The 24697-nt window shown below is 35.8% G+C and overlaps 1 protein-coding gene across 2 annotated transcripts in view; it reads left to right on the top strand.

Moving 5' to 3' along the window:
• The first annotated feature begins 840 nt into the window (after positions 1-840).
• The window catches only part of LOC120417039 (probable serine/threonine-protein kinase cdc7), a 34132-nt gene continuing 10275 nt past the window's right edge, over positions 841-24697 (top strand). Inside the window, exons 1-4 of one of the 2 annotated variants that reach the window (XM_039578986.2) lie at positions 841-1919; positions 5081-5232; positions 10118-10344; positions 12808-13142. In XM_039578986.2, the coding sequence (XP_039434920.1) occupies positions 1909-1919; positions 5081-5232; positions 10118-10344; positions 12808-13142 (725 nt within the window). In that variant the 5' untranslated portion in view covers positions 841-1908. The remainder of the gene's footprint in view (positions 1920-5080; positions 5233-10117; positions 10345-12807; positions 13143-24697) is intronic. The other variant, XM_039578985.2, reaches the window with a different exon arrangement.

The following is a 24697-nucleotide window of genomic DNA, read 5'->3' as shown; positions in this document are numbered from 1 at the left end:
AAATGTTGTCTTCGACGAACATTTTTCAGACGAATCAAAAGCTGAAGATCGTCATCAATAGTTTTTGTCTGATCGCGCCTTCCGTCGGACGGGGAAGTAAATGTTGGCCCCGGTGTAACCTAAAGGTTAAGTCGTTAGCTCAGTCCAGGTGTAGGAGTCGTCTCCCGGGGTCCTGTCCCGGTGGAGTCGCTGGTAGGCAGTTGGACTCACAATCCAAAGGTCGTCAGTTTGAATCCCGGGGAGGATGAAAGCTAAGGCGTAAAATGAAGTTTGCAATTTCCTGAACAATCAAGCCATCGGACACCTAGTTTTGGGTAGGAATCTCGCACTCGAACGCCATGGCAATGCTGTATAGCGAATAATTTGATTTTGAATTTGGAAACACTAAAAATTGCGCCAGATACATGCCTTCCTAGAAATGTACCATACTGAAACATAACAGAAGGAAAGATTTCAATCGATCCATATGATATGTGTATTGGTTAGTGCGATTCAATTTTTATCGTTTTCAAATGTTCAGATTGACTGTCATAAATAGTTGTGTTATAAAAGATTAAATACGGGTTTTGCCCAAAATTATGCTAATAAAAAGCATTTTAATATATTTCAAGTTATTGGTAATCACTAACAATTTGTGTATTTTTTTCTCAATCTCACTCTCACCAACAACGTCCATTTCAAACGCTCACCGAGTTCTCACTCGTTTCGTTTTTACCGTTTCTCTTCTGCACCTTTTTCGCGCGCCTCTCACAACAACAAAAATTTGCGCAGCAGCTGCTCGGCCACGTTTGACAGCAAAACGATAAGCCAGCGGTCACCGGACGATGAGTGCAGCAGCAGCAGCAGCAGCAGTCTGCAGAAGCACAGAAGACGGTGAAGGAGACACCACAGAAGAAGGAAAAAACGGTGTCAAGTGATACACATTCTTTTGCTCGAACGGGGAGGAGGAACCTTTCTGAGTTTTTTTTTGGTTCGTTTAGTGTGATTTATTTTCGGTCAAGGTCTACGGTTTGAACGGAACACAAAAGTGCATTCGGAAACAGGAAACTCCGGCTCTGTTGTCGTGTCGTGTCGTATCGTGCTTAATTAATCATCACAACGCAGTTGTAGGGAGTGAGTGAGTGTGAGTGTTTTGGGTGTATTTTTAAAGTGCCTTGCTGGTAGTTCGCCGTGGTTCCAGGTTCCAGAACGTCCAGTGTCCCCTCGCCCCGGCACACACTCCTGGGGTTAATCGTGTTAATACAGTTGGTTTAGGCTTCTCACACGGGGCTACACGGGTTTGCTTTGTGAGTTTGTTTCGTGTTTGGGAAGACAGAGGGAACAGAGCAAAAGCTGAAAAAATACAGAAAGCAATAAGCTGCGGGAATCGACGAAGGAAGAGGGTGGAAGAACCGGAGTGGTAACAAAACAAAACTCCGCTGCGCGACGAAGCACCGTGGAACGGAGGAACTTCGGAAAGTGTATGTGTGCACGAGAAAATTACTGTGGGAACCTCGGAACCGCTTGAACGAAGACCGACTGGCTGGCTGCTCCAATGAACCAGCTAACTGGATAGTCGACTGGCTTAGCCCGCTTAGTACAAGCACGGAGCTCCAAAGTGTGCGGGATTACGGGGTGCAACGACTGTGGAATGTGCGAGCGAGCAATTCAGCGCCAGAGTTTCGCTTAGTAATCAAAACACGACTCTGCAAAAGTGACATCAGACAGCGGACACCTGAGCAACGCTCGCTCGTGTAGTATACTACCGAGTAGAAATCGGCAAAGGTATTTCACGCACCACACCAGTTATGCCGATAAGGCGACGCAGCTGGAGGAAGCTACTACCGAGGGTTTCAGAGACGGCGCTGGCGGTGGCCAACATCGCAAATTGAATAACACTGCTCTGCCAGCGGAGCCACCGCATTCGTCATGGAGAAAAGGTAAATCGGTTTTCACAAACATTGTAAAATTCCCCTGCCTCCATCACCCTGCCTTGCGTTCATGTCCGTGGCGCTGGAGCTACTCTACGGAGGGTCTACGGGTGAGCGAGCTGAGCGAATAGTATAAAAAAGCCGTGATTGTGATGAGACAGCGGTGGACAAATTATAAATTATTTGTTATTAAAATTATATAATCAGACATAGGTAAAGCTAAATGCAACAATGCACCGATGTAACATCTTGAAAAAACCAATCATATGTACTAGAAATTATAAACGATCTAAATAACAGAAGAATGGCACAAATAAAAGTTAACTTATGAATATTTACGCATAATAGAGATAATTCGTAACGAGGATTTCGTAGTATCCCAGTTATAAACGTAAACATAGAAGGTTGTTCAACCACAAACATGACTGTTTTGCTGTTTGATATGTCCTGTTTTGGCATGTAGTTTCTGTAGAGTGAGGGTTTCTAAGTGCGCCGATTTGGATGAAACTTTCAAAATTCAATTTGTCTATACATGAGATGAATTGATGCGTCATGCCTAATGTGAGCCCTCTAAGAATTTAGAAACTTCGGGAAATCTCATACCAGTGTTAGACTCTGAATGTTTCAAAATTAAGACCAGGTCTTGTAGGCATACAGGGCAATAGAAAACGGTGTTAAAAGTCTGTTAATAAAAAATCCAAATTCAGTGTAATGAGCAATAGTTAATATTTGAGTTGAAATGACTTAAAAAATGCAAGGAAGCAAGGAAGGTTTCAACCACCTTTACACATAAACGCTTAGGTAGTGATAAAGATGTTTTTTAAATGTTATAAATATAGAGCAGCTCTCTAGAATTTCACAAACAAAATCCTTATTTATTTATTTATTGTCCGTCGATTCCTTAAGTCCAAATATGCCATTTTGCATCATGTCTTCATACAAATTTGGGGGCTGTCTAAAGAAAAGTGTTATATAAACATTCAAAAATCTATATCTCGAGAAGGGATTTTCTGATCTTCGTTTAAACCGTTTAATTTTTTTTTATTTTGATATGTTTTCTATAGATAAAAATTGCCAACTTTTGAGCCATAAAGTATGACGGACGTTTTGTTTTTGGTCAAGTTATATTTTTTGAAAAAAAAGAGTGTTTGATAAAATGTTGCGTTTTTTGAGCCATTTTGAGGTTAAATCACTCAACTTTTTTTTTTTAAATTTTACGAGTAGTGTCTTTGTCCATATTTGAGAAAAAACGCATATATTCGAAAAGCTGAGCGGAAAAAAATCTCTGCAATTTTTTTTTTGGACATTGTGATTCCGATCTTTGCTTGCTGAGATATGGACTTGCAATGAATTAAAATTACCAAAATAAGTTTTTCCAAGTTCTATCAATTTTTTGTCGACTTTGGTCAGAGTCGAGGGACAAAAATTCAAGAAATATTTGCAACGGCCTAAACTTTCTACCCACAAATTTTGAAACGAAAAAAAATTCAATTAAACTTAAAAATTTAAAAAAAAATCATAGAAGTGGCGTGTATTTTTCTTTCAGTGTATTTTTCCTTCAGTGTATATTTTCAGAAAGATCGTCAAATTGTCCGACAATTTTTTCTCTGACCATTTTTTTATCCGATGCAAAGGCTTCGAGACACAGCAATTTTTTAATTACGCAATACAAAAATATTGAAATTTTCTTAACTCTTTCACAGTTAAAAAATTGTGTAAATTTGGACGGTGTTATTTTAGAAGTTTGAATGTTACCTCTTTTATGATGTAATTTTACCTCTATTTAGACAGAAAAAATGATTATTACATCAGAAAAGTGGTAAAATTACAAATTTTCTGAGGTAAAATGACACATTTTTTCTGACATAAAAAATGTACCTCTTCCCAGATGTAATATTATTATAATGTTTTTTAATGTGTTGTTAAAAACAATTTAAGATTTTTAAAATTAATTACTAGGGTACTACTTTCATTTGAAAAGCGCTTTAATCATATTATTTAGGCGTATTGAAATGTAAGTCATGATTTAAAAATCTGACAAAAAAAAAACAAAGGTCGGATCAACAATGTACAAAAAGCAAATTTTATAGATTTTGTTCAGCTTTTTAATCTATTTTCTTCAAAGATAGACAAGAATGGACACTTCTTTTAGAAAATAAGAAAATAAAACCTTTTTTGTTTTATAAATTAACCTCAAAATGGCTATAACTCAAAACGGTGCAAATAATCAATTTTTGAAAAGTACTAAGCGATTTGAATTCTTTTTTACATTTCAAAATGTTGTTTTGAAATTCTTTTGTGTGCATTTTTAATACTTTTCAAAAAACACTATTTTTCAAAATATCATAACTTTTTACCTTAAAGCTCAATTTGTGTCTGATTTTAGGAAAAACAAGGGTCAAAATCACTACTTGAGCGTTTAATTTTTAAGATGTATTAAGTATCGTTTTGAAGTTAAACCACACTTAAACAACTTTTTGGGTAATTTCAGATTTTTTGCCGCATTAAATTTAGCAAAAATAGACAAAATTTGTAAATAATGTGCTATCGTTTTGTAAAGACAGTCTAAAACTGTAGACTTAGATAGATCAACAAGAAGCTGAAAATAAACAAAACCTACTGTTTTGAGCCCAAATAAATCCTTGGGCACTTTACCCTACTTGTGCTGATTTACCTGCAGGAAAGTAGTTCAAGCGTTTGTTATTACATCGGCAAAACAACTTGTGTCCCTCACTTGCGGACCATGCCGCGGCCAAATTGTTGAGCTTTTGTACCGACCGACCGACCGCTACTCTCCAGGGGTTGTACTTTGCGTTTTGTATATATGTATAATTGCATAAACGCATAACGTTCGCTCTCTCGTACTTGTATTCACTCTCAGTAACTAGTCGGGGAAAAGTACGTATTTTTGAAACACTTTTCTGTATGATGATTTTTTTATAAGACTCTGAACGATTCTGAAAATAATTTTGCTTGATGAAAATCTTCTTTAAAGCTTACAGAAATTTCAAAATAGACCGCCTTCCCCTATTGGTAATGCGTTTTTGCCTCGTTGGGCCGATTTGATTTAGTCCACCTGGTGGTAACACACATAACTGCGAGTAGTAGTAGTAGCAGCACCTTTAGATACAAAACCGTTGAGTTCCAATCTTGTTTGTGCCTGCTTTCAGCTTCGACGAAATAACAGTCTCCAGCCTGTCGGATCTTCAGCTGGGAAGTTCGTCCGAGTACCCGAGTCATCTCGCGCCAGGTTCCTCCGGAGGCGGTGACCAGCAACAGGTTCAACAGCGCAACAGCGGCAGCGGAGCCGGCAACGGAAACGGTGAGAAAATAGTTATGCTAATTAATTGAATTACTATTCCGTGTGGTGAGTTCGTGACATGCGAGAGAGCCGCAACAGAGAGGGAGAGAGAGAGAGAGAGAGAGCAGAGAAGTGTGCTCAACAAGGGAATTGTTCCCGGTTGATGAACTTTGACTTCTAAGAAGTTTCAATGCAAATAGAATTTGATTCAAAAGGTATCTCTTATGATGATTGATAACAAATGTTTGAAAACGGAGAAACTCAATTTATTTTTTTTTAATATAATAAAGATTAACCATGTTTTTTTTTGTAATTGTTATTTTGTAATGTTAAATCACGAATAAATTTGAGAATATCTCACACAAGTCACAGGTTTCAAAAATCTTATCGATTTTATTTTTGAAATTTAAGTTTTGCTTTAATATTTTAATGAAGTAAATAATTTTAATGAATGATATTTTTTTCAAATATTCTTATCCAGATGATTTTTTAGTCAAAGGTTGTTTCAATTTGGTCCTTTAAAACATAAAAAATATATTTTTGGGAATTTTACATTATGTGAAGAAAGTTATGTAAAAGATGGATAAATTGTTTTAAAATGCAACTATTTTTCGGAATTGTCCTTATCATTAACTATAGCTTTGCAAAAGACAACAAATTGCTTCGAACATTTCTTCGTAAGAAACTGGTTTTCAAATACTCCATACCATTTTTGTATGGAATGCTGCCGTAATTGTACCAAAAATGTCTTCGAAAGCCTCCGGTATACAAAAATATACGTGAATGCCATTTTCGGGTTTCGCAAAAAATACCATTCAATCAAATCATTTTGTATCGTCCAATTTTGAGCCAAATCGGTTAAGGTTTAAGGGTCGCTATTGCTCGTTGAAGATTGTATGGAAAACATGGGAAAAAGCAAAAATTAAAAAAAATCACCTAAAGGTGGCGTTATATGTGTCGGAGCATTGTCAAGTGTAAGTTTCTTATGTAAAATTTTATGACAAATAACTTTGTACAAGTCCGCAAAACGATCCGAGTTAACCCTGAAGAGTTATTAGTGATTTAAAGAACTAAGAAAAGATTTTTTTACCAACTTTCACTATCTATAGCGACCCTTAAACCTTAACCAATTTTCCTCAAAATTGGCACAGTTACTTATTTTTACATGAAGAATCAAGTCAGGGGGATCCCTGATGACGATTTTTTTATTGTCACCATAATCGTCTATAACATTTTTATAGCTTTTCATATAACTTGATGGAAATATTTTAAATTGTGAATCCTGAGATGGATTTTTAGATCGATTAAATGTCTTTGTCAAAAATCTGAAAAAGGAAAGGTTAAATAAAATACTCACAGTGAAAAAAATATATAAAAAGCAATGGAGCAATTCTCTGAGATTTCGAACAACGATTTTTTTTTTTGTTGAATTATATAAAACTTTGTGTGTATTCTTTCTTGTGTAATGGCACAAGTTGGTCAACATTAATTTGGCAGTGTTGTCAAATTTTTGAAAACATACTGGATGATGATAAACGTTGGAAAAAGGTTAAATTTATTTTTGACTTAACTTTATGTTCTTAAATCAAATTTGTAATCGATAAGTAAAAAAAATCGATATCGTGCATCGTTTTCAACTAATAGCCACCAACAATTTATTCTCTGTCACGTTATGGACTTTATTATTTGTCATCTCTGAAAATATTTTCTTCCGAAAAAAAATCAGAAAATTTTCCTATAAATCTGGATTCAAAGATATTGAATATTGGACTAATGATTGGTGAGATACAGCTTCTGCAAGTAGGGCAAACAGGTTTTCTCTACATCGCTAAAATACTGTCAAATGTATAGAAGATATTTTTTCAGCAAATTTGCGTTCGTTTTACATTGTTTCTCCGATCTTTCAAATAAAAAAAATAAAATTTGCAGGTGAAACCTATCATTTGATATGGTCAAAAATTAGTGTTTTTGGGTCTTTTCAAATGTTGATTGATTAAAAAAAAACATGAAAGAAAAAAACTTTTATTCAAAAACGGTGCACGATGTCAAAAATGGAAATTACTTTTCGATTACAAAATTAGATTTTACATCTAAAAATATGTTTTTGACTTTTTTCAACTTTTTTTGACAACACTGCCAAATGAATTTTGGCTCATTTTTACTACAGCTCAAAAGATGACATTTTTGTCATTTTAACAAATGTAATGTCCTGGAACAGAATTCTTAAATTGTATTAAAAATTCTAGAATTCTCGCATACTTTTTCAAAAGGTCCTATCTACAAAGGAAACACATGGCGCATCGGTTGTTTTGGAAAAGAAATCTTAAATTGAATTTAATTAAAAACATCCAAAATTGAGAATTCACAAATATATTTTTAAACAATCAATTATTTTGTGTGAAAGTCGTTTTAAATGACAAAGGTAATTTTTTAAGAATGTTTTTTTTTTTCTGAAAAGTTCTAAGCAATACTTACAACTTTGCCAACGACACCAAATTAATCAGAATAGCATTTTTTTAATATTGTAATATCCGGGCGGTATGGGCGGTTGCCAACATTGTATGGTGACATGTATGGATGAACCAATGATGCAAATGACTTTATGGTACACACAAAATTTCATCCAAACACAAAAATTAAATTAAAAAAAAATGCTGGGAAGAATTACTTGATGGTTATTATTTGGTAAAACAAAAACAAAAACTCTTGTTTTGATAAAAAAAAAGTTACTTAAAAATTTCGCTAAAAGCTTTTTTGATCATATTCAAAGTTCTCACAAAACTAAATCAAATTAAAAAATAATTAAATAAAATCAGAAGAATCGGAAGGGTTGCTATTTTTTATAAATTTTAGATAACTTTTCAAAACAATCAATACGCTATGGGTTTCCAATGTATTTATTTATTTATTTATTTTGAAAGTAAGCGAGATTTCATTTAGGCAGTAGCAAATAGTTTTTAAGGTTATGTCCCTCGAAAGTGTTTGAAAATACATTTTGTACTACATCTAAGTATTTACAAAAAAAAATCGCGAAAAAAAACTTTTTTGCGGTACTACATTGGAATCACACAAAAATTAAAAATATTTTAAGCTTATCACAAATATGCTAAATATGGTTCTCATCACAGAAAAATGCATTTCAAACTGGCCTTTAAAATCAATTTTAAACTTTTAGTACATGTACAAATCGTTAATGTGCTCAGAAAAATGAGTTTAATTGCTATGTGTGATGAAATAAGCATTCGAAACTCAATCACATGACATGACACATGACTTAATTACACAACACTGTTAAAGGAAAAAAAACGGAAAAAACGGAATCGACCTTATCATGTGGCCCTCTTAAACCTTGCGGTTTCGTCAACGGATCCACAGGCGTGTATCGTTCTTTTTGCGACAAGACTCCGCCTCCCGGGTCTTCTAAGTGTGAAGGTATGGCACGGGGAGAGGGCACCGAATACCTATATTTACACTTAGAATTTTTTGCGTCCGCCCCGGGATTCGAACCGGCGACCTCTGGATTGTGAGTCCAGTGCGCGGTCCGATTGATCCACACAAGCAGACGTTAAAGACCCAGTCTTTAAACTCCCAATTCAGCAGGTTCTTTCGCTGCATAACTTTCTTTTGCCTGGCCCAACAACTCTTCACGTACCGCGTTATCTGCGCGTTACCATCTTCACGGCCGAACCCCACATTGTCAAAGTTTTCGTCGAGGTCGTCCACAGAAGAGCTGTCTTATCGCCGAGTTATTGTTCCACCAAACCCTCCTGCTCAAATTAGCACTCCCCCACCCTCCCTTGCTCTTCAAGTTGCCGGGTGGCGCTGACTGACTGACTTGTGGATGACTTTTTGAGTGTTGGTTGGAGGTGGTATCTAGTTTATCTAGTCTCCTTCTATCTCTTCTTCGTTTTGGCGCAGTGACGAATCGGACGATGGAAGAAAAACGGTGAAAATATGCGGAATAAATAGATAGCGGTGGGAACAACTCCCACAGCAGGGTGGTTCATGGAATGTGGGTTGGCTGAATTATTTGTCAGATTATAACCAATTTTTTCTTGATATAATTTCTCTTGAACCTTTTTTTAAATATTTGTTCAATTTTGTATATAAATTATAACTAAGTTCAGTCAGCCCTCCCCAACTCACTTGACACTCTCTCACAAACATCTTCGCATCCAAGGCAACTTTCCTGATGATTATGGAGACGACGATGAAATAGATATTAAAATGCAAACAATAACATTTGTTTGCAAATTTTTATATGGTTCAAGTCGCGCGGGGCCTGTTATTGGCCACAAAACGCCGCACCTTAACCGAACGACCTCCCCAGCATGGGCTTCAATGTCTTGACTGACTGCTGGGGCGGTCAGGGCGAAGAATCAGAGCCGAACAGCTCGACCACAATGTGGTGGTGTAGTAAGTAGCTTTAACCAGTGGTATTTATTACACCTTTAAAACCTAGCCCGAAATTTAATCAACTCAGCACAGCTGGGCTGCGAGGCGTCCTTGCGCGAAATTTTTTGGGGGTGAAAATATTTGCGCGGGTTTTTATGAGGTTTTTGGGTGCACTGTTAAAAAAACTCAGTCTACTAGTTTTATCAAGTGATAATTTAACAAATTCTGAAAAATTAAGAAATTTGCCTTTTTACAAATTTTAGGACAAATTCAGCACAATATAAATGTATAATTCATCAGTGCACCACAACCACTCAACACGATTGTAGCTCAACGAGCAAGAATTTCAAGTTTATGTCCCACGGATGCCTTACACCCCAAGTCACGTCAGCACTCCTCTCCCGCTTAACCAAACTTTAAACCACCCCCACCCAACCTTGACTGTTTGTTTGTTTTGATTTTTAACGAACTGTTTTTTTTTTGCGCCTTCTTCTTTCCTCCAAATTTGCAGAGAACAACTTAAATCGACAGAAAAGGTCATCCAAGCATCAGCAGCAGCAGCAACAACAGTCAGTATTTAACCCGTCCCGGCATCTGGATGTTTGGCTGGCCAACGCCATTCGGGGCCTCGAGAACGCCAACTCCGGAGGTCAGGACGGCGCTGGGTCGGACCTGCTGGACAGTCCCACGCTGCTGAAGGGTAGCTTCGGGGAGCCGCTGTCGTTGCCGCCGAATTTGGTAAGGATATTGCATAGTGATAAGGTAACTTTTTTAGTTTAACAATATTTTGTAAATTAAAGATTTTTTTTCGAAATACCTAAATTTCCTTTTTGCTACTGCTTTCAAATATTTTTTTTTTATTTTTATAATCTTACTGATTCTACTTTAGGGGGATTAAGATTGTTCTTTTTTGGTATTTAAATTTCTAAAGTCTCCGTAAAATTGGGACTGCTGAATCATAAACTCAGATGTGGCACATTTTGTTAAATTTAACAAAATTGAAATCTTATAGAAATTGCTTGCCTTTTATCGTTGAATATGTAACAAAAATATTTAGGGCTTTAGGACCCTATTCTTTAAGTAACTTTCTCGAACACAATTATTCGGAATTAATATTTTTTTGCATTTATTTAAAGCAATGTTTTGAATTTAGCATGCCATCAAAGTTATAAATCATACATTTCGAATGTAAAAACATTTTTTTTGAAAACACTACAAAATTTCACAAAACTACGTATTTTCGAAAAAATACTCAAAATTTCAGTTTTTACAATGTGGGTATCAAACGATCGGGATTTTTTCATACATTTCGAATGTAATAACAACAAAAAACACTCTAAATTTTTACAAAACTACGTATTTTCGAAAATAAACTCAAAATTTCCGTTTTTACAAAATATTCACAAAACTACGTATTTTCGAAAAAATACTCAAAATTTCAGTTTTTACAATATACTTATTTACAATATACAGATTTTACAAAATACTGTCACACGTAGCACTACGGTGACTTGAGACATCTAGAATCTCAAAGGCCTCAGTGGTACAATTGTATTTTTAGTATTTTTTGAAAATACGTAGTTTTGTGAAAATTTTAAGTGTTTTCAAAATATGTTGTTATTACATCCGAAATGTATAAAAAAATCCCGATCATTTAATACCCATATTGTAAAAACTGATTTTTTTGTTTTTTTTAGAAAATACGTAGTTTTGTGGAAATTTTGAGTGTTTAAAAAAATGATTTTAATTCGAAATGTATTAAAAAATTCCAATTATTTGATACGGGGCCATCCACAAACCACGTGGACACCTTAGGGGGGGGGGGGGTTTGGCGATTGTCCATGCTCCATACAAAAAAGATTTTATTTGTATGGAAATTGTCCACGATAGGGGGGGGGGGGGGTTTGAGATTTCCAGAAAAGTGTCCACGTGGTTTGTGGATGGTCCCTACCCATATTGCAATACCAATAATTTTGAGTATTTTTTCGAAAAACATTACATTTTCAAACTACAGGAAAAATACGTATTTTGTGAAAATTTTCATTGAATTATAATTTTTAATGGATAGCTGACATCATCCCGATTCCAAAACACTATAATTTTTTGATGTTTACATGATTTTTCATACGATTATAGTCTCTCATATAGCCCAAATCCCATAAGCTCTGTGCTTCAGTTAATCACTGGACCGTGCTTAACCGAGGCAGCTGAATGAATCAAAACCGAGGCATGTCTGTATTATTTTTTAATATTATTTTGCTTTAATATTTAGAAGTTTGAAAATTTCCAGGATTCTCGACCAAATTTCCCGGGAATCGAGAGGCTAGAATATTTTTTTTTTTCATTTCAGAATAAATTTTAAGTCAAGTTAATACAAAAATTCAACTTATATGGAAATTTTTAAGATAAAAAATGTCAAGAATGGATCAACAAATTTCACATTAACTAATCATTTTGTTTAACCGGAAATGCTTATGAATCTTATCATATTTTTTAAATTCTATTTCAATCAGCCTTATAATATGTGATTTAGAAACTAATTTGTTCTGTTCTTAGTGAACAATTGTCAATAAAATCTAAAAATGCAATCCGTTTCCAGGCTTAAAATAATAATCATTTAAAAAATCATGACACTTTGAGTATATTTTAACTAACCTGGTCATGAACGTAAACATTTGAAAAACTTCTTTCAGTACTTTTATTTTTCTATGTTGAGTCCATAAAATAATATGGTTTAAAATATAAAAAAAACTTTCACTGTTAGAAATATGAGAATGGTCCTAAATGCTAAAAAAAATATGTTGTTCAAAGCTTGACTGTTTTTAATACAAATTTCCATGCATACAATATTACAGTGTAACTTATATGTAGAATGAAATTATATTTCTTGAAGCAAATTTCCTTCTTTTAGTCTCCATTTGAATTGAATCTCTTGCTACCCATATATTTCTGCATCTCTTTCATCCGCCACAACGGTGTGGTTGCATTACGCGGAATTGACATTCGATCAACCAGTTCACACCTCTTAGCTTTCTTAGCAGGCGATCCCAAAACGATCCCACCCACGCTGTCAATCACCGATCACGGTCACATGAGCTCAGCCTCCTCTGATGATGCCGATGCTGGTGACCAGTTTTGCCCAAAGACGAAATCTGACGACAGCTTCTTTCCTTCCTCCTCCTCCCGTGGTCTCTCTTTCAGGGCTACCTTGACGCGCCAAATTCCTCGGCATCGACGACGACGGGTCTTTTTTCGCCAACCCAGCAGCAACTCAGCCAACAGCAGCTTCAGCAACAACTTCAGCAAAGTCAGCAGTTTTTGCCGAATCCGTATCTGCATCGGTACGCGGGTAGCTTTCCGTCCAGCGAAGGGATCGAGTTTGCCAGTTTGCCACCCCGGATCAGTCACAACAACAGCAGCAGCAGCAACAGTCAGTACCAGCAGTATCAGCAGGGAAGGAGGGCGATGGCGGGTCAGGGAGTGGCCACGCACCAGAGCAACTCGTCGTTCCAGGATTTGCTGAACGCGCAGCGAATGTAAGTTGATACTTTATGTTTGTTTAAGAGGGACATTGTAGGAGGTCTAACGGGAAATTGGATTCGGATTACAGTTTTGATACAATCGTTTGATAATATTTCCGTTGAATCCATACAATCTCTTATTATTACAATGTTCCACAAATTTGCCTAAAATTCCATTTATACTTTGCAATGATCATTAATTTCGAGCGTGATGTGGAATAAACAAACAAAAAAGTGTTCCCGATTAGTAATTGATCATTTTGTAACCGCGTTTGAACGGGTGCACGCACCACATGTGCCTCACAGCCGAAGAAGGTGTCCGCGTGTGTTCGACCATTTAGTGGTGGAAATCGCCGATTATGCAGATGTGATGAACGTGATACACCCGATGATTGTGTGATATAAATGAATCACATACAAACACACAACAACAAACTCATATCGCGGAAATTTGATCCTTCGATGAAACAACACCAACGGCACCACCCGCTCAGTCATGTCGGCCGAACGGTCAGCTACAGCTGATTCAGCGTTTTGAATTGGAGTTGAGTGAATGGGGTATTTAAAAGCAAAACCTATGCAAATTGGTTCAGACGTGGGACATAATATTCAGACAAAATAATAAAGATTAATATTTGATTTTGTGTGTTAATTTGTATAGAAAATCCAACACAAAATATTTTGCCGATTTTAGAGACACGTACATACTTTATTTGTATGAAATTTACTATGTAAAATGATAAAGGGAAACACAACATTTCCATTGGAAAATTCATAAACTCGCTTTCTTTAAATTGAATACTTCATTTGTTTAAGAATGCTTCGAGATATGCTTCAAATTACATTTTTTTCTCTTGGCGACAATGTTTCGCTGCATTTTCTGATTTTCTGGATTTTTCTTGTTTTGGCTCACTTCTCTTTAAAATTAGAGACAATAAATTAATAATTTTTCAACTCACGATATCCGGAAACTCTTGGTTCAATTTCAATGTAAAAACGTTTCTTAATCCACCTTTAAATGGTTGGTGCCTAACTCACAGTCATAAAGTGAATACACTACACAGCCTAAAAAAGTGTATAAATAACACTTACTTTATCAAAATATCTGAGATCCGGCCTAAAAGTGTAATAAAAACACTAAACCACTCAAAACTTTTGATAGGGTTGTCAGATTTTCAATGTTTTGGACTATTTGAAAAGGTCTCTTGATTACCCATCCAAAGATAGGTCGCATGGTAGATCCGGACACCGTTTTCATCAAAATATCTGAGATCCGGCTTCTAAAAAGTGTATAAATAACAGTTAAGTATAACTTTTGATAGGGTTGACAGATCTTCAACGTTTTGGGAACGTTGGAAAGGTCTATTAAATACCTTTTTAAAAATGTATAGCATGACGGACTTGCAGACATACACACGCACAGACATTTGTTCAGACTTTGATTCTGAGTCAATAGGTATACGTAAAGGTGGGTCTTCGAGGTCGAATAAAGAAGTTCATTTTTCGAGTAATTTTATAGCCTTTCCTCATTGAGGTGAGTCATGCAAAACAAATACCGTAAACCGGGGTGACTTTGATAGGATTTCAATTTATTTTTAGAATATTTTTCAACTGTTTAGGTTTTTCTCAAGATTATTATTTCTAAAGAAAATGTTGGGGTAGGTCACACACAGCCCATGTATTTTTTTTTTTTTGAAAAAAAAGTTGTTTCAACAGTGTTTAGAAAATAGCTACGTTAAAAATTCTTTGTTTAAATTCCGGTGACTTTGGTAGTCATAGTTTTTCTTGTTAAATCAGATTCAAGGTTTTCAAGCTTTATTTTTACGATAAATGTACTATCATACATACATACATATAAATTTTACGTAAAGTTGTTAGAAATTGGTTAAACTAGTTTTGGTTATAAAATTATCGATTTATATTGCATTTTATACTGAATTCGAAGCACGAATCACAAGTTTTCAAATTTTTGATTAAATTTGTTCAACTGAAATTGCCTATAAATTTGGAGATTTTTTTTAATTTTGTTTCAAAAACACATGAGCCGGGTCCGGTGGGGCAGTGGTTAGCGTGGTAGCCTCTCACCCCAGTATGGCCTGGGTTCAATCCCAGACGGACCCGGTGGCATTTTTCGAGACGAGATTTGCCTGATCACGCCTACTATCGGATGGGGAAGTAAAACGTCGGTTCATTAGCGTAAAAGAGGTTTTGAGTGACTCACAACACAAAACCTTCGGACGCAGAGCAGAAACTTGCAACAGAGAACACTAAAGACCCGGGGGTCGTTAAAGTGGATTGCTTTGCTTTTCAAAACCACATATTATTTATTATTTACAAACTTATTTTACCTTCTCCTAGTGAACAATTGTCCAAAGAATCCGCAATGCATTCCGTTTTCTGATTTAAAACCTTGTTCATTGAGATAATATTGACACTTTGAGAAGTATAAAATAATAGCTTTCATCAACATTTGCTTAACTATAGTTAACTAACTTTGTAAACCTTTCAAAATTTTATGAAAAGTTCTTCTTGAGGTTCTTAAGAGAATACCTTGGTCAGTATGATTCCAAACCATTCCGTACGTATTTAATTTGTACTCTTCATTTTCCTGAAAAATAGCAAACCTATCAAAGTCACCCCGGCTATCAAAATTACCCAGTTTTACGGTATTGTGAAAATTAAGCCATTCTTTGCAAAAATTACATAATTTCACTTATTTAAAAAAAAATCAAGTATTCCAGATTTAAAAATCGAAAAATTCAACCTATCAACAACCAAGGACCGATGTTTTACTTCCTCATCCGATAAAGGTTTGAGCAGATGGGAATCGAATCCATGATCATCCGCTTACAAAGCGGACAGTGTGACCATAGGGGAATGGCGTCGCTATTTTTAGACCACGTTTTCCACTTTTTCTCATCGAAACCGACTACTTTATCGACTTCATTTTGCTGGGCGAGATAGGACGCCGTCTATTTTTAGACGATGACTCAGCACTTTTCCACACTTGCACTTAAAAAAACCAGGTGGCAGCACGATGTAACGCCACGTCCCTATTCGGCCAAGCCTGGATATCATACGACGCAAAAATTTCTAGTTTTTAGGCTTTATGGTTTTTTCAATGTAAAGAAGCAATTTTCAACCCAACATGCTTCATGAAACTTTAGGAGTAAACTACAGCATTTTTACAACATTTTTTTGCTCATTATTTTATACTTTTCTTTAAGACCATTGTAAATTTTATTTTAAATTGTTATCTCCCTTCTCTTCAAAATATCCTCCAAAAATTAGGCTGTTGCAAATATTTTTAAAAGTTTTTGTCACCCCCCCCTTCAAAATTGGCCCGAAAAATCAGGGGGCAAAAAAAATATTTTTACAATAAACTTCAAAATTGCAATAAAAATTCAAGTGCAACCAGCTAATTCAAATTAAAATACATTCTCCTGCGTTTAAAATCATTTTTAGCATGTTTGGGTTTATTAAAATATCTTAAGATTTTTTGAAAATTTTCGATGCAAAATCTTTTTTTTCGATACAATTTTTGTTTTTGTCAGATCTTAAATTTTTGGAAACTAATGATTGCAAAACAACTGAACTAGTGTAAAATGCATTTTAAAACACTTTTTCATTTAAATGTGAAGACTATGGCTTGTTATTAAAATTTTTATATTTTTTATTTTTTTTGCCCCCCCCCCCCTTGACCTCGGCCAGGGCCGAGGGACAAAAACTTTTTTAAATATTTGCATCGGCCTTAAAGAGTAAAATAAATTATTGACTAAAATATAATTTTTATAAGAAAAAAATAGAAAATCGGTTCTAAAATATACAAAATAGATTGTAGGAGAACAGCATCTAACTCCATCGTGCCTCTATTGTTGACATATCAGTTGCAGTTACAGCTCCTAAAAAGCGTTTTCAACTGAAATCGAGTGATAAATAGCTCAATAGGCTCAAACTCTGAAAATGTTGAACGAAATTAATTTAAATGTTCCTAAATTTCTAAATTCCAAGTTCTTAAATTGCAAATTTGTTAACTTTAATCTTCTTAAATTCTAAAAAAATCTAAGCTAATCTGTAAATCTGCAAAAAATCAAGTATTTCAGATTTAAAAATCTAAAACTCCTGAAAATTTTGAACGAAATTAATTTAAATGTTCCTAAATTTCTAAATTGCAAGTTCCTAAATTGCAAATTTGTGAACTTTAATCTTTAAAGAAATCAATTATTTCAGATTTAAAAATCTAAAACTCCTGTAAATTTTGAACGGAATTAATTTAAATGTTCCTAAATTTCTAAATTGCAAGTTCCTAAATTGCAAATTTGTGAACTTTAATCTTCTAAAATTCTAAAAAATTCTAAGCTAATCTGGAAATCTTGCATCCCAAATTCTTTCATTTTTCATTCGTAAAATACAATAATCTTAAATAAAAAAAACCTGAAAATGTTGAACCCTTTAATTTTGAATGTTTTAAATTTAAAAAATTCTGAAATTTAAAATTTAAAGAATTGTCGATTGTATAAGGGCAATTCTCCGCCAACTCACACAGCAGTTGCCCCGACCCCTCTTCGATTTGCGTGAAACTTTGTCCTAAGGGGTAACTTTTGTCCCTGATCACGAATCCGTTTTTTGATATCTCGTGACGGAGGGGCGGTACGACCCCTTCCATTTTTGAACATGCGAAAAAAGAGGTGTTTTTCAATAATTTGCAGCCTGAAACGGTTATGAGATAGAAATTTGGTGTCAAAGGGACTTTTATGTAAAATTAGACGCCCGATTTGATGGCGTACTCAGAATTCCGAAAAAACGTATTTTTCATCGAAAAAAACACTAAAAAGGTTTTAAAAATTCTCCCATTTTCCGTTACTCGACTGTAAAATTTTTTGGAACGTGTCATTTTATGGGAAATTTAATGTACTTTTCGAATCTACATTGACCCAGAAGGGTCATTTTTTCATTTAGAACAAAATTTTTCATTTTAAAATTTCGTGTTTTTTCTAACTTTGCAGGATTATTTTTTAGAGTGTAACAATGTTCTACAAAGTTATAGAGCAGACAATTACAAAAATTTTGATATGTAGACATAAGGGGTTTGCTTATAAACATCACGAGTTGTCGCGATTTTACGAAAAAAAGTTTTGAAAAAGTTGGTCGTCATCGATTATGGCCGTTCATGGTCACCCGCGACAGACACGGACGACGAAACAAAGAGAAACGCAAAAAGTAACTTTTTCAAAACTTTTTTTCGTAAAATCGCGATAACTCGTGATGTTTATAAGCAAACCCCTTATGTCTATATATCAAAATTCTTGTAATTGTTTGATCTACAACTTTGTAGAACATTGTTACACTCTAAAAAATAACCCTGCAAAGTTAGAAAAAACACGAAATTTTAAAATGAAAATTTTTGTTCTAAATGAAAAAATGACCCTTCTGGGTCAATGTAGATTCGAAAAGTACATTAAATTTCCCATAAAATGACATGTTCCAAATTTTTTTACAGTCGAGTAACGGAAAATGGGAGAATTTTCAAAACTTTTTTAGTGTTTTTTTCTATGAAAAATACGTCTTTTCGGAATTCTGAGTACGCCATCAAATCGGGCGTCTAATTTTACATAAAGTCCATTTGACACCAAATTTCTATCTCATCACCGTTTCAGGCTGCAAATTATTGAAAAATGCATGTTCAAAAATGGAAGGGGTCGTACCGCCCCTCCGTCACGAGATATCAAAAAACGGACCTCGGATTCGTGATCAGGGACAAAAGTTACCCCTAAGGACAAAGTTTCACGCAAATCGAAGAGGGGTCGGGGCAACTTTTCCCGATTTCGTGTGAGTTGGTAGAGAATTACCCATAAAGTTAAAGAAAAAATAAATTCGGAATTCCTTAAATTCTTATTCTCAAAGTCATAAAAAATGAAATCCTGAAAATTTTAAATTTTTAATTTCAAATTCAATAAGGGTGTTAATTCAAAAATTAAAATTGTCAAATTCTTGTTTTATATAAATACAATTCTTAAAAAACTGAAAATCTCAAATTTTAATTCCAAAACTGTTAAGTTCTTAAAATTTTATAAAAAACAAAAAAAAAAAAATATTAAATTCAATTTTTTTTATTTTAAAATTAAAAAAATCAAAAATTCTTCAAATTTTAAATATTTATATTCTGAGATTTTAAAATCCTAAAATTCTACAATTTTCTAAATTCTCAAATTTTTAAAGTTTTTAACGTGGAGACTGCCATCATTGCTATGATTTTTCGTTCAAAGATATAAATTTTGCGTCGCTATCAATATTTTGACAAAATTCCTTCTACAAGTTGTTCAGAATAGTGTGCTACACATGCTGATTCCTTTTGGTAACGATTATCCCATTCCTTGCAAAGTTATGGAAATTGTCATTAATCAATGATTGTCAACTAGGACGTCAATGATTGTACCACAAAATTATATAAATTTTGAAACACATTTGATTAGATCAAAAATTCATTCAGTGGCTTCAAGAAGGCAACAACCGGCACATGCTGGTTCATTTTGGTGCAGAAATTCGTTAAATTGAATTCGAAACAGAGAATATTAGAGTGATGATCAATTTTCTTCGAAAATGATCAACGGCTTCACCTTAAGGCTGGTACAAATCCATAAAAAAGTTTTTGTCATCGTTGAATTTTGAATAGGGAAGGGGAGGGAGAATATGGATTAGTTCAAAAGTTTGTAGAATAGAGATGTTTTTAATTTCTTGTCCTCAAAAAGATTGAATGTTAATTTTTAAATGAAATAAATATTTGCAATATTTTTCGATCATCGATTAAATGGTTCATTTTAATCAAAAAATTGTTCTAAATTGGCAGAAAATTAAAAATCTGGCAAAATCAGTCAAAATCTGGCTCTTTAATCTGGCTAGGACTTGGGCGTAATCTAACCTCATGTTCTTCCAGGATGCTTTCTACGGACTGGTTGCACTTGTTTTTGATTAGATTAGAAAACTTAAACTAATTTTGTAAAGTAAGATTTCCGGCCTTTCTTGATAGAAAGTTATTTTAAGGCTCTATCAAGAAGGGACCATAGTTGATCCATAGTAAAATGTCGAGTAGTTGATTTTATATGTTTGCATTGAAATTTGAAAAGAAATCTTAATATCGTTTGCAAGCGTGCTTTTTATCGTTGTAAAAATAAATTTACTTTTGGCCTCAATTCCCGGAAAATTTAGAAATCTCAGGTAGGAAATCCATTTTAATTGAGAAAATATCTGACAGCTTCTGCTTTTCTGCTTCTCTGGCTGATATGCTACTGGAAGTGGCAATCAAAAAATCGTTTCAAGATATATGTTTTGCTTTACATTATTCTGATTGCATGGACAGATTTAAAAGTTATGCAAACTGAATGGCTCCCTACCTGTGTATGAAGAAAGTACTCAAACAGTTTTAACCAAATCGTATAAAAAATAATAATATTGTGGTGGGAGATCTTGAAGAATTGTGGTTTAGCAACTTCAGCATTTTGTAGAATTCATATTTTTTTATTTCCAAAGTTACTTTTTTGTTTCCCAATTCAGAAATGGCATTTTCCAAACCATAAGAACCCCATCGATCAACTCATATCTCCCACAGAAGAGAAGGGGACTCTACTTTACCCGGTGCATACCCCCCAACATACGGTACAGTCCAATCCAATTCAGACCGAGCTCGTTCATTCACTAGCTCCGTGGTAACGCAGGTGAACGCAAGTGTGTGCTCTCTCAGTGCAGTGCAGTGTTTTGACTGGGGCCTTCTTGTGCGGTGTGTGTGTGTGTTTCGACGTAAACAAGCCGCCACCAATAATTCACCGTCGATAAACTTTTCCTCCCACCTCCCCCAGCCCCCTCCTCGCTAATAATAATCCGGGCGCGTGCGTTTTAATAACCAACAAGCGTCGAAAAATTGGCTGATTTGAGTGCGTTTTTTGCTGTGAAAGAGTGAAGATCGAGCGGTCGAAGCTGCATAAACGGTGAAAAATTGAGCCTCAATTACGTGAAAGAGTGTTCAAATAGGAAAGAAAAAAAAAACTAACGTCGATCAGTTCAAGCAGTGCGATTTGACGGCCCCGGTTCGAATCCCGTCGAGAGGCAATTAATCGTTACTAATAAAACCAGCCCCCGCGTGCAGATTGGCTGGTTAGTGGTTTTCCAACTTAGTATTTTTTGCTTCTGTTGGAGACTACTTAAAAGTGACTCACCACTTAGTGATGGTTAAACAGCTTAGTAAACGCTTGCGGTGAGTAGCTTTGTGGAACTTGATATGGATGGGCCCACCCCCTTCACTGCGAAGAAGGAGTTTTCAAAATAGATTCAACTTCAAGATAAAAGTGTCCTTTACTAATAACTCAAAAAACAAATCACTATAGTGACAGTCGTCAACTGACGTACCTACGCTGCCAAGCGTGTTGAAAGTCGCGTCCAGAACTCGGCGGTTTTTATGAAGAGATTTTGAAACCGCGATAGCTGCCATGGTTCGATGGGTTTCTGCTTTGCCTTGGCCGTTTCAGAACAAAGGTTGGCTGGAGAATTCGTTACGGAATACTCAGCGGGCATGAACACGCTGATTGTTGATGGATTTGACTGGATTTGCAGTTTGAACGCAACTTGCAATGCATTTTGAACAGAGGTGCGTTTGTCGTAAAGTTGTTGCGTGCGCTAAGTAGAAAGTTATTAATTTTGCAACATTATGCAACATTCAAGTTATGCCTAAAATTTTTATCAGCATTTATTTTCATTTTCATATTAAATTTATTGATTAAATTAGATAAATAACTCAAACTTGATACTTGATTTTTATTCAATCTGAAAAATACATTTTCAACTGCTAATAATTTTGATTTGGTCAAAAACTTGCTGAGATATGGTATTTTGAATAATACTGGTTTTGACTTTAGTGCCTTAATATACTTCTACTTCAAACTTTAATTTTCGATGAGTTTGAAATAATAATGGCTAGTTTGTAAGCGTAGTAGTTTTTCACACTAAAGAAGAAATTTTTCAAAATACCATTTCGCACATTATTGTATATTATTCTTTAAGGCCATTGTAACTTTTATTTCAAGTTTTTTCTCACTTTTCTTCAATATTTCAAAATAAGGGAGCCAGATGAATTACTGACTAAAATATATGTTTTTTTAATAGGAAAAAACAACATGTTAAATCGATTGTTAACTATACAGAATATATATTTTTCGATTCGGTTTTATTGGTGAATAATCAAGATACAATCAGTTCTTTTGCAATTCATAACAGAGTTTTGGAGTACCTTTCAGCTGTGTGTTGCATCATAATCCATTTTGGAACAATTATTTCTATAACTAAGGCACTAACAAGAGCAAGAAAAATAAAAAAAATAAAAAAACTTACTAAAATTGCAAAGGAAAGGGGAAAGAAAGAGAAAAAGCTTATAACTAAATCACAGTATTTTATCCTTTGTAGATGTGCTTGATCATCAGCTCCCCAAGGGCTATAAATTGCTCCGCCTTGTTACGGCGGGTCCGAAACCTCGACATCATCTCCCCCGCGAGAGCAAAGAACTCTGGCAGGGTGAAGAGATCTTCCCCGGTGACTTCTTGCTGGGCCGCATTGCCGCTACCGGCAGTAACCACGCTGGCAAACGATCGCCCCCAGCCAGGGGGGAATGCTGAGTTTTCCGCGGGAACCGTACGCTGCCCAGCAGCCGGCACGGTTACGCTCGTACTTCGCTGAGGAGGGTGGCATGCTGCTTTCTTCTTCCTCTTTTCCTGCTCCTCGAGGTAATTTTTTCGTGCACTGCATCCACGGTAGTTGCTGGTATGGTTACCTCCACAGTTGGCGCACTTGATGCGCGCCTTGGTTTGCTCTGCCTTGTCCCCCAGGTCCGCCTTGCACGGCAGTGCACACGCCTCAGAGAGGTGTGTTTCACCGCACTACACACAGCAGGGCGGGAGGTTGCAGTTCCGCGAGCCGTGGCCGAATTTCTGGCAACGGTGGCATTGTGCTGCGTCCGACGGGTTCTTTGAGTAGAACCGCCAGTTTACCCAAAACCCGTCCAACGCCTTAGTTCGTCGCAGGTCTTGAATCTTGACGGTGCCGCGGTCGAAGTACAACAGGTACAGTGTGTGTGTACCTGTGACTGTTGTCTTCCGCGAGAGCACTTTTATGTCACGCGGCGTTATTCCAGCACACGAGAGGTCCTTCTTAAGGTCGGAGATCGGGCGGTCTTGGTACCCCTGCAAGACGACCTTAACGGCTGTCTTCTGCACGGGGTCGAATGTGTAAAACTTGAAGTTTTTACTCTTCAATTTCTCCACAACCAGGTCGAAGTTCTTGTTGTCAAATGTGTAGACTTGCACTGACGACTTACCGATTTTCAGACAATATCCGAGGCCTTCCAGCAACTCGTCAACATCGTCCACCAACGTGTCCAAAACAAAAATTGGCGTCGGCACTTTTTTCCGTGCACGACGATCGTCGTCGTCGTCGTCGGTAGTGCTGCTACCGTCGGTGTTGTTGTTGTTGTTGTTTTCTTCGTCATCGCTCAGCATCTGGAACTCGTTCCTGACGGGAATGTTGGCGGATGTTGACGTGTTGGTCGTGGCACCGGAAGTACCTGAACGGGTTCGCACTGGTGATCTCGGAACATATCCGGGATGTAGTAACTTTTTGTCGATGCCTTCTGCGCTCACGCTCCCCTGCGCGATGGCGGTCGACACGGCGTTGGTTTGTTTACCTTTTTGCACACGGCCGGTAGACGAACTTCGCGGGTTTTTCGAGGCCGCACTCGAACTGCCACAGCCATGGCCGGCCTTTGGCATGCTGCAGGAGCAAACTCGCGGGTAATCACGGTAAATTACGGCGAAAAAAAATCGAAAAAACGATGGAGCACTGAGCACTTGACTGCTGCTTGCTCTCGTGCTTACACGAAGGTGCAGAATATATTTAATAACGCTGATTTATGCATTTTCAATTTATTAAAAACTTTTCAATATTAGAATTATAAATTATGAATTTTGAGACCAAAATTTTTTAAAGACGTAATAGCTTTAGAAAAAATATTTTAATTAATTTATTGATATTTTGCAATTTTTGTATGGCAACATAACTGTAACGATGTATAAAGCATGTTGTAATACTTTTTGTTTGAAAAAAGAAAAAGAACTTGAAATAAAATGTGTACAGGCCTACTCAACTATTAATGCAACAATTCCTGAAGAAAACAGCAAAAAAAGTTTTTTTGATCAGATTCAAATTTTTTTTGGGGGTTCCTTAGCCGAAATAATTACAGCAGTTTTTTTTTGGCCCTTAGGGTGACCTACGCCGTGTTAGGGTGGTACAAAAAATTGCATTTTTCGTCGATTTTTGCAAAAAAAACAACACATTTTTCAAAAAATCATGATTCTGCGCTATTTTAACCGAATAGCAAATGAAAGTTTATTAGATAGGATTTAAGAAAAAATAGTGAAATGTCTCAAAAATCCAGCCTAACATTTGAAAAGGTCGTATGAAACCTAAAAATGCGGTTTTGAAGGTCTCGGGATCAAAGAGCCTAGGTTTGAAAATATTTTTTTTGGATTCTT

This window comes from Culex pipiens, chromosome 1 (assembly GCF_016801865.2).
Source record: "Culex pipiens pallens isolate TS chromosome 1, TS_CPP_V2, whole genome shotgun sequence".
Taxonomy (NCBI): Eukaryota; Metazoa; Arthropoda; class Insecta; order Diptera; family Culicidae; genus Culex; species Culex pipiens.
Note: the sequence above shows the minus strand (reverse complement) of the source record. Positions and strands in the feature narration are given on the sequence as shown.